Raw genomic sequence first — 16220 nt, 5'->3', positions numbered from 1 at the left:
AAATTCCTTTTCAAAATAAACAATTTTTTACGGTTTGGCCAAACGCTGGCTTAATTACTGACTTACTTCTGTTTAACAGGAAAGATTGGAGAAGTGAGAAAAGTGGAATGAAGGATGGAATTGAAATGGCGTTTCTCGTTGATGCTGCTGCTCACAACCTCCGTTTACCTTCAACTACCGTACGTCTCAGGTACCATCCCTCTGTTCTTTCTAGCTCGTGCACAACCATTAAGTCTAGCCCTAGGTGCAAATTGTAAACAAACCCCTTATTGATGATTTTATGTAAAATCCTAAATTCACCTTTTATTTAATCTTGTTCAGATTATTTTGTTGAATTAATGTTCTCTACTCTCTAAGAAAACCTGAGATAAATGAATGATTGTGGCAAGCGAATCTTATTCTTTTAGCAATTAGGTAGCTAATTCGCCGATTGAACTATATTGGGTTGTGATTCATTAGATAATCTAATAAAATTTTGGATATATTTACTTCCGGTTTACAGCGGTGGATCAGTCAGTAAAAGTGTATTAACTGAGTAGAGTGTAGAGTGCGAATGTTTCTCGAAAAGAAGATCTTCACGAGTAGCAAAGTCAGGATTTTCACAAAGAGAATCCAAAATATAAAGAAGTATACACACAAAGAAGCCAAGGGGATTCAATATATAATATATACACAAACAAAATTTGACCTATCTACATAGTTTATTTTTTCAGCTAAGGTGTGTCAGTTGACTCCCCCAGGGAAAGGGTAACTCTGCCCCTGATCTTGACGCTCTTATCACTGATTCTCCTTTTCCGCCCCTGAATCACTGTTTTACTCTTTTCTTTTCGATAAATGTTTCTCTTTTCTTTTCGATAGAATAAAATATTAAATGCTTCTCTTTTCCTTTCCAAAAGAAACTCCTTTTTCCTTTTCCGTTGTTCATCGTTCTAGTATATTTGTGTTTACTAGGGATGCAGGTGTTTAGCTGTTCATATTACACCTCTAATAAGTGCCCGGGGGCTAGAATGAACTTGGAATATGGGGCTCAAGCTTGGATGAGCCTCCCATAGTGTATCTTGCTCAAATTCAATCTATAGTTTAACTGTGTGAGCTTGATTTGGTTTAGCATGTGAATATGATAGTCAAATAAAAAGTACATGTCTGAACATTAGCAAACAAATCAGAATGCTAACATAGTAAATTCTTTTCTCAAGTGACATACCGCTATAGTGATCTACAAAACCACCAAACTCACAAGATTCAAGCTTTAGATGCCATTCATATTATTATTAGCGAATTAGAAAGAAATGCCTAGTGTTTGGAAGTGTTTTGTGGTTGTTATCGTGGTCCTAGATCATGTGATAATTCATTAATGGCGTTAAAGAAGTCTTGTAGAAACCTGATCAAGGCATCACATAAAGGGGGAATTTCCCATCATGCTGGGGTCAGATGGGTAATGGTAGTTGTGACAATGTCCAGAAATGTTGGGTAGAGGAGAGGGGTTGCAAATGCATTCTACGAGTTAGAAGTTATATTTTCAGCTAACTGGATTGCTTTTAAGTGAGAATTTACGTGAAATTTGAATCGCATGTCCTGTTTTTAGGTAAGATGCTTGTTATAAGCATCAATAAAGACAGTGCTTAGCTTTGCAAAGGAAATATTCAAGACCTTTTGTTGAAAAGGATACCAAAAATATATGTGCATTTTAAGAGATGCCCTCACATCTTGTATAATGGATAATAAGGAGGTTTTTTGGGCAGGAATTTGGGGCTAACATATCAGCATCACCAAACTTATTTAATATAAGTGCTGCAATTCAGCTGTCCTCAAAGAAGCACTAGTGGGTTATGTAAGTTGCTAGAACCACATTTGGTTTGGGAAAAGGGTGTGGGTGAGCGTGGGCATGAATATGCTCGTTCCTCAAAAGATTGCTGTTATCATCTGAAGATCTAGGTATTTGTTTTGTACTGAGCTATCGAAACATCAAAAATTGATTTTTAGCCTCCAAAATGGTTCTTTATTTTTACTGGGATGATGCTTATAACCTATGTTGTGCGGATTCTCCAAAATGTAGCCGCACCCGTGTCGGATCCTTAAAAAATGCACTACTTTTGGAGGATCCGACACGTATCCTGCTACATTTTCGGAGAGTTCGAGCAACATAGCTTATAACACTACTTGCTCAATTCCTTTTCTTAACCTTCTAATTTCCAGTTTACCAAGAGATTTCAACAAAAACTTTTAATACCAGACTAGCCTGAAGAGCAAAGATATCACAACATATATTTTGTAACTTGATTATAAGAACTTATTTTTTTTGAATTGGTAACTATTGATTATAAGAACTTATTATACGCGTGGAAAAGAAAACCACACTATTATGATTCAATTACTACTCTGAGAGAGTATTATTGAATTTAACAATGGTCAGGCCTTAGGAATACAAATCATCCACAGAATTTTAGACCAGAGATTAGAGGAAAAAGTTTAGACTTCTAAACTTAATCTAACACTGGGTTAGCCACAGATTTTAAGAAATATTAACATAAAGCATCCTCGACTCAATTATTCAATGTATAGTGTACTTTCTTTTACTTTAAAATATCTTATAAAGTTAGAAGTCACGTGAGAAACTTCACAGTTAAAGAAGCAGATTATTGTCCTTTTCTAATACAAAACGTTAAAATGATCATATAAGAAAAAAATGTCTAGAGCAAAGCCAGAAAGCCAGCTAGCCAGCCTTGAAGAGTATTCAACTACTATTTTTTGTTCTTTTGCGGGTATGTAAATAAAGGAATCTTCCATAAAAGAAAAAAAGAAAAAAGAAGTGTTTTTAGACATTAAAAAGCTACTAAAACAAAGATTTTTGCCTTAACAACAACCTGCCCAGTGTAATAATATAAATGGGATCTGAGGAGATTAGTGTATACACAGACTTTATTCCTACATTGTAAAGATAGAAAGGCTGTTAGACTCAACTCAAGAAAAGCCAAGTTACTGTAATTTTTGCCTTGTGGGATGTAAAGCTTATGCACCTTTTCTGATCGTGGTAGACTAATAATACTTCTTCATTCTAAAATTAGTCATTCGAGTTTGAATTCGAAATAATTTATTTGGACCTCAATAGAAATATAAAAATATATAGGAAAAAACTGCTTATTAAGGACTTTAAGACTCTCTATGAGGTCACAAAAGAAAGGACTCAAAGACTCTTGAAGTTACTCCTTTCCTCACCTTGATATGAAGTTACTCGTTTCCTCACCCAGATATGAGAACATTCTTTGACGATAAAGGTCAGTTGTTGTAGCAACTTCCTTATGAGACTATTAGTTATAACATAGGAGAAAAGCATGCATAATTTGTTAATTCCTCTCTGAACTCTTCTATACATTTATGAATTGATGATATAGTTAGTCTAGGCAGCATTTTATGGCTATGAGCTAGAAGAATATTTGGACCTTGTTGAAAATCTGCTCTGTTAAGTTTCATAGCTGACTCCTATGTAACCCATGCAGGCTTAGCTGGAAATATGCACAATCGAAGAAAAAGATCCATATAGCAATGCCAATTAATTTGAATTAAGTTTTTTAAAAAATACTTACTTTAAAGCAGATGTTGGCGAGGAGTCTTTTTTATTTTCTTTTAGAGCAATAAAATGTCAATAGCAAATGTAGAAAGTCTAAGTTATAAAATATGGATTGAGACAGGTCTAAATGGAGCGAGATGAATAATGAGGATTTGTATAGTGACCCCGGTGTAGGAGTAAGGTTGTGTACATCCTACCCTCCCCAGACCCCACTTGTGGAAATTAACTGGGTGGTTGTTGTTGTTGTATAGCCGACCCCAACTAGTTTGAGATTGAAGCATAGTTGTAGGGAATAAGGATATCGTCAAATTTTTGATTGATTGTAGATTCGTGAAAAGATTATAATTTCTTTGATAATGGGGTGCTCAAGGCATTGTGCTCTAACATCTACTTTTCTACTAATGAGTCACCAAATCATTTAAATACAGGTAAAGATAATGGAGTTTGCATTTCACCTGGTGGTCGCTTTCCTCGATTTTCAAATGAAGGAAAACCTCCAAAAAAAGTGAAAAAGGGCCCAAGAGATTTGAACCTCTGCAGGATATTTCGCGGAAAAACTTGCTGCGATGTAACGCAGACGCATCCTGCTTTGCTATCCATTAGGAAGCTTGCTTCAACTGGAGAGGCAAGTCAAGAGTGCTTGCACTTATGGGAAATGTTAGAATGTTCAATCTGTGATCCACGTGTTGGTGTGCAGGCGGGACCCCCTGTTTTATGCACCTCTTTCTGTAACAAAGTATACCAAGCTTGCTCCAACGCGTACTTCTCCATGGATGCTAAGACACAGGTTTGTTTGAGTTCAGTTTGTTAACAGATTTTTCAGATGAGTTATTCAGCAATGGTGTATCAAAATTCAGCAAACAATAAGCTTGCATTGGATGTTATGATTTGTATTTTGGATCGTATAGTCTGTGTGTCTCAATGAAGATGCTTTTGGCCCCTTTGGTTGAGCTCAATGCCAACAGCCTCAATTATTTTCTCATCATGTTTGTATTGAATCAGTTATTGACATATCTCACATCTGATTAGAAATTACATGTCAGGTTCTAGCACCCTGTGGTGTAAGCGACTTTGTTTGTGGTAGAGCATCCCAATGGATCTCTAATGGGACAGAGCTCTGCCGCGTTGCAGGTTTTTCTGTGAAGTCTTTGTCTGATGATCCAGAAGAAGTTTCTTGCTATGGTGGAAAATCTAGTGTGGATTTTATTGCTGATTCATGGAGGGCTTCACAATCCAAGGTGCAAGAAAAAACGGACAGTTCTGGATTCATTGAAGATTTCAAACAATGGGTGGAGGACATGACATTTAAAGAGAGAATATCTTGGGCAGTAGGAGGCATGGTTCTTACAGCAGGACTTCTATTTACCAGGTGAAGCCACTCTCTTTTAGTAATTATAAAATAAAGAGAATCTTATTTGAAGCTTCATGAACTCTCTGGTGTGGCATGTAGTCTTAGAATGTTGTTACTTTCCAAGTTCCAGCTGTACAATCATGTGGAATGATTCTTAGCCCATTAGAGTGATCATCATCTTCATCAATGTAAATTTACTTTTACTATGCAGTCAAAGGAAAAGCCATAGGCAACGCCAGAAACTAGCAGCCCTCCAACGCACGGCCAGGAGATTGGGAGGAAATGTGAATCCGAGATCTCCTACAAGTCAAGGGAGCGAAAAGGGTAGTTAAAGATGAATATCTCCTTACTTGAGAGGAATTTCATCTTGCTACCGTGTTCCCAGACAAAGTTAGCGATGGCCGATGAGTACAGGTTTACTTGTTATTGCACTTCAAGTGTAAACCAGTGAAGAAAGTTTTTGTGCAACTCTCTTTCAGTTTATACAACATATTTTACTTTTAAATTCGTTTTAAATAGAATGACACACTTTAAATTAGAAACAATTAACTTTACACTTTTATTTTATCACATAAATATTATCTCATGTATAATACCATGAATTTTAAAAAAATTATAGCTACACAAATGTTATAACATGTTTAAGATTACAAATTTTAATTTTTTTTCTTAAAGTCCTTCAAAATAAAATATCATCGCAATCATTGGAGTTTGGAAAATATCTTTCTATGCCTGAGAGACCAGGAAACAAAACAAAGAAAATGATAGCGATACTGTAACTTTTGGTGCCTGAATTTTTATCAATTTAGGGGCTCATGAAATAAAAATAATAACTTAGATCCAAACAAGGATTCTTTCCTTCTCTTACTGATTAGGTTTTTCTTTCCTCGTCTCCTTGTGGAGCTGAACTTGTAACTATTTAACATACAACTTCAATCTCTTGACATTTGCTAGGCTTGTACTACACCTAATTTGCAAGCACTGATCGACCAAATTCAAATTTAAATGACTGGAAAGAGGAGACGTCTTGTCTATATGATGCTCCATTGGGTCATGAACTGCATATTAAGTGCTCCTTTCACTTAACCCATCAACATCATTGGGTGAGCTAAAATTTGCTGATGGCTCTACTACTACCGTTGTTGGGAGTGGTACTATGAAAAAGTAGTTTCAATCAAAATTTCGTTGATTGTAGCTCCTGCCCGGATCGGTAGTTGTTCCAGACGCAACTACCATGGTTATTATGCTGCCATTATGTGCAGCAAAAGAGGAAGTGGGGTTGGGAAAGATTATTCATGGTTTAACTGAAAAGCTAGAACTGGCGAACGAGTTAACATTGACTAATTCTTTAGTGGATATGTATTGCAAAGTTGGGTACTTTGCTGATGCCCCAATTCTGTTTGAGAAAAATGAGAGCAAAAATGTGGTCTCTTGGAATTCCATTATCGAGGGTTATTCAGGAGAAGGAGATGTTAGAGGAACATTTCATCTTGTGTGAAGGATGCAAAGTGCCAGTGAATATGTGAAGGCAATGATGTCACTCTGTTGAATGTTTTGCATGTGTGCTTAACAGAATCAGAGCAGTTGATAGTGAAAGAACTGCATGACTACTCGCTTAGAAATGGTCTTGAATACCATGACAACCTGAAGAAATTTTTGTTATAAGTGTCTTGGGGGCTTGTTCAACATTGTCTGCTGTCAAGCTGGGGAAAGAAGTTCACTGCTTTGCACTAAAAACTCACCTTATAGAGGATACTTTTGTTCATTGCTCAATCATAGACATGTATGCTAAATCTGGATTCATAGGGATGTCCAAGTATGTCTTTGACCATATTCCGGTCAAAGATATAGCAGCATGGACAGCTATGATTACAGGATATGCAGTTCATGGACTTGGAATGGAGGTCATCAAGCTATTTCTGGAAATGCAAAAATCGGGCTTCACGCCTACGAGCTTGACATATGTCTCTATTTTAATGGCATGTAACCATGCCGGGCTCATTGAAGAAGGTCGACAATTTGGAGCTCGTTGCTCAGTTCATGTATGGTTCATGTCCAATTAAATCTTGGGAAGAAATGTGCTGAGAAGTTGCTGGAATTAGAGCCAAAAAGAGCAGAAATATATGTTTTGGTGTCCAACTTTTGCTAGATATGGGGACTGGGATTCTGTTAGACAATTGAGGCAAAAGATGAAGGAGTTGGGCTTGCAAAAAGAAATTGGCTGCAGTCAGATTGAAATAGGAGGTAAAAGCTATAACTTCGCTGTTGGTGATATGCTTTCCAAGCCGTAAGAGCTATAGTGAGGATAGATATGACTAAAGGGAACAAGTTGAGTTGGTTAATACCTGAGAAGATTTGGTGCTTCAGCAACTGAAGAGAGGGTTAAGAGTAAATTGAGGTAGCTCAGCAAGAAACTCTTTAGGATTCTATTTCCTAGTACCATGACCAAAAGGAACTCCTGCCTCCATCATCTAGCACACGAGAAGGAAGGACAAGTTAGATGAATACTATTGCATGACGGAATGACCTCTCCCTCTTACGGAAGCCATTATCTCGCATATTTCCCTAGAGGAATAGTAGCGTTGTTTCTCTATGGGTACATGGGATTCTAAAACACAGTTGTCCCTTGACTCAGGTTCTTTTTGTTGATAACTCAAGGTTTTTCTATAGGATAGCACTTCACAAATTACCACAATGTGCTTTAAGTTAGTTCCAACAATGATTGTAAGGGAGATAGAATGATTGGAGAAGAGGCACTCTCACCATTTTAAAGATGGTTTCTCCTGATAGATGATACAAGGATGGAGTCACTTTAACCTGCTTTTATGCCTCCCAAATTGTTCAGATGTACAGATAAGGCAGAAGCATATTCCTTATTCTGTAATTTGGCTTCTGTTTTAATAGCAAATGGTGTTTGCTTCTTAAGTTCAGAAGATGTTTTGGAACTTAAGTTCAGCTTGGAATTTCAGTTCTTAAAAACGATGAGCGACATGAAGCTGGAATTCCAAGGGTCAGTTCTGTCATCTGTGGTAGTCAAAAAAAATTTGCCCCGGACCTCGTACATTGTTGTTGTACAGAGAGGAATCAGTCATTGATTTTAGGTGCTTGGTATCGCAAGCTGGAATCCCCTTGGTGCTTCTCAGCATTGTATGTTGTTCTATGTAAAACTTCGTTTTGTTGAGCGTAAAGAGAAGTTCCAAGAGTGGAATTAAATATGGAGGGATAAAGGTTGTTTTAAGTTAGGGAAGTACAAAGGATGTAAGATATATAGTAAAGGAGTTTACTTTAAGGAGTTGGATACTTCTTCAAGTCGACTTTCAATCTTTCTAGAACTAGTCGTAGGTAGCAGGGGTGGCAATTTGAGCTCAAACTCGCCTAATCTGCCCAACCCGCCCAAAGATTAATGGGTTGAGCGACAAATATTTTAGCTCATAGGTCTATTTGGGCTGAGACCAAGTTAGTCCATTATTTTTTATAGCTCATTTTGACTCATTAAGCAACCCAAATATAACCCATGAAACTCACCCAAAACATAGGGATCTCAATCCAACTTATCTAAAAATTTACTTAGTTGTCCCAATTTTACTTTTTTTTTTTTTTGTATTTCTAATTTTCTATTTTTTTATTTTTTTGCATCACCCATCCCTCAACCCGCTAACCCCCAAATTTTTCTTAACTTTTTTATTTTTTTTATTTTTAATTTTCTATTTTTTTTTCTGCATCACCCACCCTACCCCTACCCCCACCCTCACCCTGCAAAAACCCCTTAAAAAGATTTCCTTTATTTTTATTTTTCTGTTTTTTTTCTTGCACCACCCATCCACCCTACCCCCTACCTCCTTCCCCGTGCTAACCCCCTCAAAAAAAAATTTTACTTTTATTTTTGTATTTTTAATTTTCTATTTTTTTGCACCTAACTTATATAGAAATTTACTTAGTTACCCCAATTTTACTTTTTTTTTTTGTATTTTTAATTTTCTGTTTTTTTTGTTTTTCTGCATCACTCACCCACCCTACCCCCTACCCACCTCCCCCGCGCAAACCCTCTCAATTTTTTTTTTTTACTTTTTTTTTATTTTCAATTTTCTGTTTTTGTTTTTTCGTTTTTATGCACCACCTACCCACCCTCACCCGAAAAATATTTTTCAACTTACACATTTTAAGATAAAAGGCTTCTTTATGTAAGATGAGCATGATTTTAAAACATGGGTCAAGTTGGGCGGGTTGAGCTATGACCTGTTTAGTCCATCTTGACCCAGTCCATCTTAGTCCAAGTACACTTTAGGCTGGGTTGAACAATAATCCATTTATTGATCTAACCCATTTTGACCTGCCCAAATTCAGCTCAGCCCGCCTATTTGCCACCCCTAGTAGTAGAGAATGAATATAGGAGTATTACTTTTACTCTTCTTCCAACCATGCCAAATAACTAGAAGTAAAATCCGTTAGTATTTCAGCTAAGTGAAATGAGAATAATATTCTATATCCTAGACCGTCCCTTCCCTTCCCAAGAATTTGTAGTCCAAATATCCAACAGTATTCTCCGTCCATTTGACATCAATGGGAGGAGTGAAGGTATAACTTGTCAACTAGGTTCCATGAGTGAAAATGTGCAAACAAAACTACATGTTCAAATTTCCCAAATAAATTGTACATTATTCTCGTTTCTATTTTTGATTCAATCTCCAATCCACCGACTACAAGACTGTAACCTAACACACAAAATTAGTCTGACGGTCAGATGACTACAGAATAATTAGTAGTACTACTATAACAGTAGTTTGGTTGTCGTTTATCAATTTATATTGACTGGTAACTACTTGACTTTGAAGTTAAACATAATTAGTGTGTATTAGCTAAGTTAGTGTTATTAATGAGGTTGAGTTAAACTTCATGTAGAAACAGAAAAACAAGACCCCATTCTATGCAACATTTCTTTTGTGCCATTGAATCTCCGGAGCAACAACTCTCCGTCACTTACGCTCGCCAAAGCTATAGCCTTTGGGTACTTGTTGATCAGAATACATGTAACAAAGTTTCGATCCTTGGGGTAACTTATTATGGAGTGAAAACGTTTTTTCCTTAGTTTCAGTATATAATTGTTCTCATTATGTAAATTCTATTTATATAAGACTTGGATTATTTGGAAGTTCTTGGAGGGAAGGATGCCGAGGGTCTATTTGGAAACAGCTTCTCTACTCCAGGGTAGGGGTAAGGTCTGCGTACACACTACCCTCCCCAGACCCTACTAAGTGGGATTATACTGGGTTGTTGTTGTTGTATTTTTATAGAACAAAGAAAGGATATTCCAATGCATACAAAAAGTGATTATTTGATTCGTTTACCCACAAGCATCATTTGTTAATTGTTTGGGAATAGATGAGACATGTTTCCACATTAATAGGGATCAATTGTGGCATCTTGAGCCACGGAAGCTTAACACGTTTACCGGGCTTAATGGATATTTCCTCTGATTATATTTATATATTGATAATGTATATGATTTTTATACTATCAATTATTTTAATATGTTATAATAGGAAATTGTCGTAATTTCTTTCATACTACTAAAATACTATTTTTATTTATAGATGATTATATATATGAAAATAATTTTTATGCTCACTTACAATTTAAATAAAAGTAAAATGACTGATCTTCTGCGTTATTAAAACAAAATATCCGCAATTATTTTTTTCCTTGAATATCCCCAAGTATATTAGCCAAAATGGCCTCTGGGCCACCTAAACTTGCACTGGATTTCAAAGCCATTATATGAACTTTCGATTTTTCTCATTTTAGCACCTCAACTCAACCGATTACTTATAATAAACTCATCCCTTAGAGCGTGTATCTCAATTGCCTGACATGAATACCACATCAGATACTAAGACCATTTATTATTTGACATTTGTAATTTTTGGGTCCCATCTTTTTTAAAACCAATTTACCAAATTTTTAATATTTCTTCTTTTTCCTTTCTACTTCACCATAGCTGCGCCAAAACCTTCCCTCGCCCAGCCACTCTTTCCAATAGTAAAAATTCAAATCTGATCAATTCATATCTTAGTACATATCTTAACCAAATCCCAGTCTAGAAATTAGTCCAAACAAGCCATCAGATCTTCTCAAAAAATATCAAAACCAATCCGACAAGGTTTCCCTCGAAAGAATAGCATTACGACGACACTCGTCAAAATAAAAATTAACAAACCTCCTTAAGCACCTATTACTTCCACCCCTAAAAGTTTCAATTAATTTCATCGTCTCAACTGGCTAAAGAAGATCGTCGGTGATGTTGTCACCACCATACCTTTGCCGTCCTGAAAAATGAGATAGACCAACCAATGCCAAAACGATTAGTTTGTGGAGGGCTTGTATGGGTCGAAATCTGATCACACGAGAATCAGCATAAAAAGGAACGGCGAGGGATCAATTAAGCTATGGTTGTATTCATAAGGCACCATGACGACGAGCATCTCGGCCACGGTTGAGGTCGAACCATCAGAAAGCCTGTATGGCGAAGTACACGCCATGGCACTTAGGGAAGTCACACTTAGGGAAGTCGACCTAAAGTGCAGTTGGCAGATTAGGGTAACCTGGCTTAGGATTGTTCGGTAAAGGATAATACCTATTATACATATACTAGGTAAGAGAAGGTAAAGGAGCACTTTTCTTCCTCTCTTAACAACAGAAGAACGGGAGAATGTTTCTGAGGAAAAACAAGAGAAGGTTTAGAACTTGGTTGCAGATCTTTGTAATCATCAATATGGAATCAATAAAGATAGATCCCGCAGTTGTTAATGGTGCACCTTATTTTTCTTCCTTATTTTACATTACGGAATAGCAACATCAAGAATGCAAGCCTGTCATCTACATTTGATATCTTTTATAATCTTAAAGGGTTCATGAGTTTAATCATATCCTATTTTTCCTAATTAATATTCTTTGATCTAGAGCTAATTATCCTTGACTAGGATTTATCTTCTATTTTCTTATTAATTCGTTTACGAAAGGGTTTAACACTTTTTTGGTAAAACAATTGGCACCGTCTGTGGGGATTTTCTAGCCAAAATTTTAGTTTCCTCTAGATCTAAAATCAACCAGAGTTTCACTGCCCAGTTGTTGTAGCCTCACCCTCTTATTATAAACACCAACTTAAGAAAGTTGTAGGCAAGATTTTGAAATAACCGAACCAACCAAGGTCAGATCTTTGCATAAAATCGAAATTATGTCTGATATCTATACAAAATCCACATCTTGTTGTAGCGATAGATTTGGTACGTAGCGAGTATGAGTTGTCAAAGCGGCATTATGGCCACTACGCACTGAGCACGTCCGCAATCATATTTGCTATACTAACTTTAGATACCGATCTATACTTCGTGCACATCACCCCCTCTCTCTTAGGAAGGGATTATAGCCTATTGTGTGATTCTTTGAAATAAGAAGCTTGTCCTGCCTTATTTTTGTACCCGTATGTACAGAGTATAACTTATGTACGGAGTATAACTTCTGTTTCCCTTCTTTTTGTGCACCTAGGACGGGATCGGACCGGGACTCGAGCTCGAGATTCCAACAGGCAAATTAAGTTGTCAGCCCATAAGAAGCCTAGACGCGACTAACGGCGAAGCTAAACACGAGGCTATCAAACCTGAAGCCGTCATTCGAGTACGGGACGAAATGAGTCATTCTACAACGCCCCTCCCCCCTCGCCAACCAATCAGGCCAAGGTAACAAACGATTTCGTTTGGGTTTAACTTGTTATTTTTCTTTTTTGGATTGGGATAGAAACATGAGCCTTCTCCCAGGTGCGCGAACAAGGAACAAATGCTACCAAAACGACACACCAGGAAAACGTTCCGCACCATATCATCACGCAGGCAACGGTCGAGAAAAACCCCCACACTATACCATACTGCAAATAACAGAACAAGCTGGCATTATTAAGAAATAATCTCTACAACTTGGGACTGGGCTATGAGCCCATAGAACATACAGTCTCTCCAACACAGGTAGAACATGAACACGAAGAGTTTACACGTATGCTCTCCATGGAAATCCTATTACAATTCCGTCGACTAAGTATTATGAATCACGTCTGAACTTCGTTCGAATTAATCAAGTCCCAAGGTGCCCAGAAGCCCAGGAAATAAATTCATCGCCCGTCCCATCAACGGTCTCTCCATGCCGAATAATGAAGGGACTAGATAAACTGGGACTCACCCCGACGCATAGATTAATTGTGCATCAACAAGTAATATTATCCAATAGAAGCAAGGTAGTATGCAACATTCTTACCACTCTACCGAGCCCGCACATCGCCAAGCGAAAGTAAAATTTGACCTCGTTCGAATTAACAAATTAACGTTCGACCTCGCTCGAACTTATCGTGGGTCACAATTCGACCTCAATCGAATTTACACCCATGCGGCCCCCGGCCATCGCCAAGCAAAAGTAAAATTCGACCTTGTTTGAATTAACAAATCAATGTTCGACCTCGCTCGAACTTATCATGGGTCACAATTCGACCTCGTTGGAATTAACACCCATGTGGGCCCAGGCCATCGCCAAGTAAAAGTAAAATTCAACCTCGTTCGAATTAACAAATCAACGTTTGACCTCGCTCGAACTTATCATAGGTCACAATTCGACCTTGTTCGAATTCACACCCATGCGACCCCCAGTCATCGCCAAGCGTGTCACGACCCGGATTTCCCACCTCGGGGGTCGTGATGGCGCCTACTAATGTGAGCTAGGCAAGCCAATTATTGAACCATCTATCTTTTTACCAATTTTATTCTCTTAACAATTACAAAGAAATAACATTTAAACAACGGAATATAATATAAGCAGACGAAAACAATAAGCCATCTGAACATGAATGTCTAATACAACTGTTTAAGTCTCGACTACCCAGAACTGGTGTCACAGTTTCATAGACGGTCTAAGAATACTAGAAATAAAGGTTTGAAAGAATTAAATACAACATTGTCTCTGGAAATACATGTAAGAAATAGGAAAGTAGATGGAAGGAGACGCCAAGGCCTACGGACGCGTGCAGGGCTACCTCGGGTCGCCTGATGAACAAAAATCAGCAATCTCACTACGGTCCAAAGTCTACAACACTGAGGTCTGCACAAAAAGTGCAGAGTATAGTATCAGCACAACCGACCCCATGTGCTGGTAAGTGCCTGACCTAACCCCGACGAGGTAGTGACGAGGCTAGGACCAGACTCCAGATAAACCTGTGTATTTCGAATATATATAGTGGAAAAGGAATACGGAAATAAATAAGTAAAGATGGGAGGGGGGAACATGCTTCGGGGAATAACAGGTAAAAACAGAATATCAAGAGAACTATAAGGAATCAAAATCCAACCACTAACAAGAATAAGGAAAACAAAGGCGGATTTCAATTTCTTTTCATATCTTGTTGTAGGCGTGCAACCCGATCCCATTTCCTGTATCTCGTGGCAGGCGTTCCACCCGCTCCCATTTCATTATATCTTGTGGCAAGTGTGCCACCCACTCCCATTTCATTATTTCTTGTGGTAGGCATACCACCCGCTCCCATTTCATTATATCTTGTGGTAGGCATACCACCCGCTCCCATTTCGTTATGTTTTGTGGTAGGCGTACCACCCGCTCTCATTTCATTATATCTTGTGGTAGGCGTACCACCCGCTCCCATTTTATTATGTCTTGTGGTAGGCGTACCATCCGCTCCCATTTTATTATATCTTGTGGTAGGCGTACCACCCGCTCTCATGTACAAGCCAATAATAATCACAAGGAATCCCGGCAAGGGAACAATAATATCAACAAACAATATCCCAGCAAGGGAGAAATAGCTATAACCAAACTCGTTACAACATCTAACTACCTCAGCTATAACCAAACTTGTTAAAACATCTAACTACCTCATCTATAACCAAACTTGTTACGACACCTAACTACCTCAGCTATAACCAAACTTGTTACGACACCTAACTACTTCAGCTATAACCAAACTTGTTACGACACCTAACTACCTCAGCTATAACCAAACTTGTTACGACACCTAACTACCTCAGTTATAACCAAACTTGTTACGACACCTAACTACCTCAGCTATAACTAAGCTTGTTACCACCTAACACAAGAATCATCAACCTAAACATCCGTAATATCAATTAAGAATACAATGCAAGGGAACCACAACTCAACAATAGCTCGGCAAGGGGGCAACATAATGATCTCTTCTCTTTCTCACTTTTACTTCACAATTCACTTCACAACTCGAACCAATATTTTAGAGTTTCAATTATCACTTATACTTTCACAATTCGTTATACAACTGTAGCCAACGTTCCTCAATGTTCATAGGTCACAATTCTCTTCCACAACTTTACACAACAAATAGAAATCTTCACCAAGGCATGAATAATACAACGAAGTCATGAAAATCACAATATAAGACCCACGGTCATGCTTAACACCAATGTATAGATACTCGTCACCATGCCTATACGTCGTACTCAACAAGAAGCAAATAGAAAATAGTACACAACTCCTAATCCCTCAAGCTAAGGTTAGACCAAACACTTACCTCGATGCCACGAACACAATTCGCGATTCAATTATAGTTTTACCCCTTAATTCAACCACCAATTCGCTCGTATCTAGTCACAAGTTACTTAATTACATTAATAAACGCTAAATGAATCAATTTGAATGCATGGAAATGGATTTTCCAAAGTTTTACCCAAAAAGTCAAAATCGCCCTTGAGCCCACATGGTCAAAACCCGAGGTTCGAACCAAAATCCGATTACCCATTCCCCCACGAGCTCAAATATGTAATTTGTTTTGAAATCGGACCTCAAATCGAGGTCCAAATCCCCAATTTTTGAAAAGCATAGGTTCTACCCAAAACACCCAATTTCCCCCATGAAAATCATTGATTTGAAGTTGAAATCATGTTAAAAGATGTTAATGATTGAAGAAAACTAGTTAAAAACGACTTACAATTGATTTGGAGAAGAAATGTTATTTGAAAAATTGCCTCTTATATTTTTGGGGTCTTAAAAAATGAAAAATAACTGAAAATCCCGTCTAAATATACTGCCCTCAGATGCCCTGTGCGGACCGCCCAAAATCAACCGCGGCCGCACAGGCTTCCTGTGTTCTGCATTGACAGGTCTTAGTATTTTGGCCATAACTTTATCTACTGATGTCCAAATTATGATTTCTTTACCTTTCTGGAAACTAGACACGAAGGGCTACAACGTTTATTTTTAAATCATCTCAAACTTGTTTGT

The 16220-nt window shown here is 37.7% G+C and overlaps 2 protein-coding genes across 3 annotated transcripts; both read left to right on the top strand.

Annotated features, from left to right (window-relative positions):
• Nucleotides 1-33: 33 nt before the first annotated feature.
• LOC107819018 (folate-binding protein 1) lies at nucleotides 34-5495 on the top strand. 2 transcript variants are annotated; one of them, XM_016645092.2, is made up of 5 exons: nucleotides 34-190; nucleotides 3997-4193; nucleotides 4266-4355; nucleotides 4612-4937; nucleotides 5131-5495. In XM_016645092.2, exons 1-5 carry the CDS (start codon nucleotides 115-117, stop codon nucleotides 5249-5251), a joined length of 810 nt encoding a protein of 269 aa, XP_016500578.1. In that variant the 5' UTR covers nucleotides 34-114; the 3' UTR covers nucleotides 5252-5495. The 2 variants fall into 2 exon arrangements, with proteins under 2 accessions (XP_016500578.1, XP_016500577.1); XM_016645091.2 differs by having other exon boundaries at nucleotides 3997-4355.
• A 658-nt stretch (nucleotides 5496-6153) lies between these two features.
• On the top strand, nucleotides 6154-8131 carry LOC142182338 (pentatricopeptide repeat-containing protein At1g18485-like). Its single transcript, XM_075256607.1, has 5 exons — nucleotides 6154-6390; nucleotides 6623-6972; nucleotides 7069-7206; nucleotides 7765-7948; nucleotides 8063-8131. Exons 1-5 carry the CDS (start codon nucleotides 6154-6156, stop codon nucleotides 8129-8131), a joined length of 978 nt encoding a protein of 325 aa, XP_075112708.1.
• The last annotated feature ends 8089 nt before the right edge of the window (nucleotides 8132-16220 follow it).

This window comes from Nicotiana tabacum, chromosome 6 (assembly GCF_000715075.1).
Source record: "Nicotiana tabacum cultivar K326 chromosome 6, ASM71507v2, whole genome shotgun sequence".
Classification (NCBI taxonomy): Eukaryota; Viridiplantae; Streptophyta; class Magnoliopsida; order Solanales; family Solanaceae; genus Nicotiana; species Nicotiana tabacum.
Note: the sequence above shows the minus strand (reverse complement) of the source record. Positions and strands in the feature narration are given on the sequence as shown.

Excerpts from the sequence above, each read along its gene's own strand:
- LOC107819018 (XM_016645091.2), top strand. The coding sequence starts at position 115 with ATGGAATTGAAATGGCGTTTCTCGTTGATGCTGCTGCTCACAACCTCC. Across the intron at positions 4,356-4,611 it reads CCATGGATGCTAAGACACAG|GTTCTAGCACCCTGTGGTGT; the intron begins GTTTGTTTGAGT and ends ATTACATGTCAG. Across the intron at positions 4,938-5,130 it reads GCAGGACTTCTATTTACCAG|TCAAAGGAAAAGCCATAGGC; the intron begins GTGAAGCCACTC and ends TTTACTATGCAG.
- LOC142182338 (XM_075256607.1), top strand. The coding sequence starts at position 6,154 with ATGGTTATTATGCTGCCATTATGTGCAGCAAAAGAGGAAGTGGGGTTG. Across the intron at positions 6,391-6,622 it reads GTTATTCAGGAGAAGGAGAT|CTGGGGAAAGAAGTTCACTG; the intron begins GTTAGAGGAACA and ends TCTGCTGTCAAG. Across the intron at positions 7,949-8,062 it reads GGTCAGTTCTGTCATCTGTG|CATTGTATGTTGTTCTATGT; the intron begins GTAGTCAAAAAA and ends GGTGCTTCTCAG.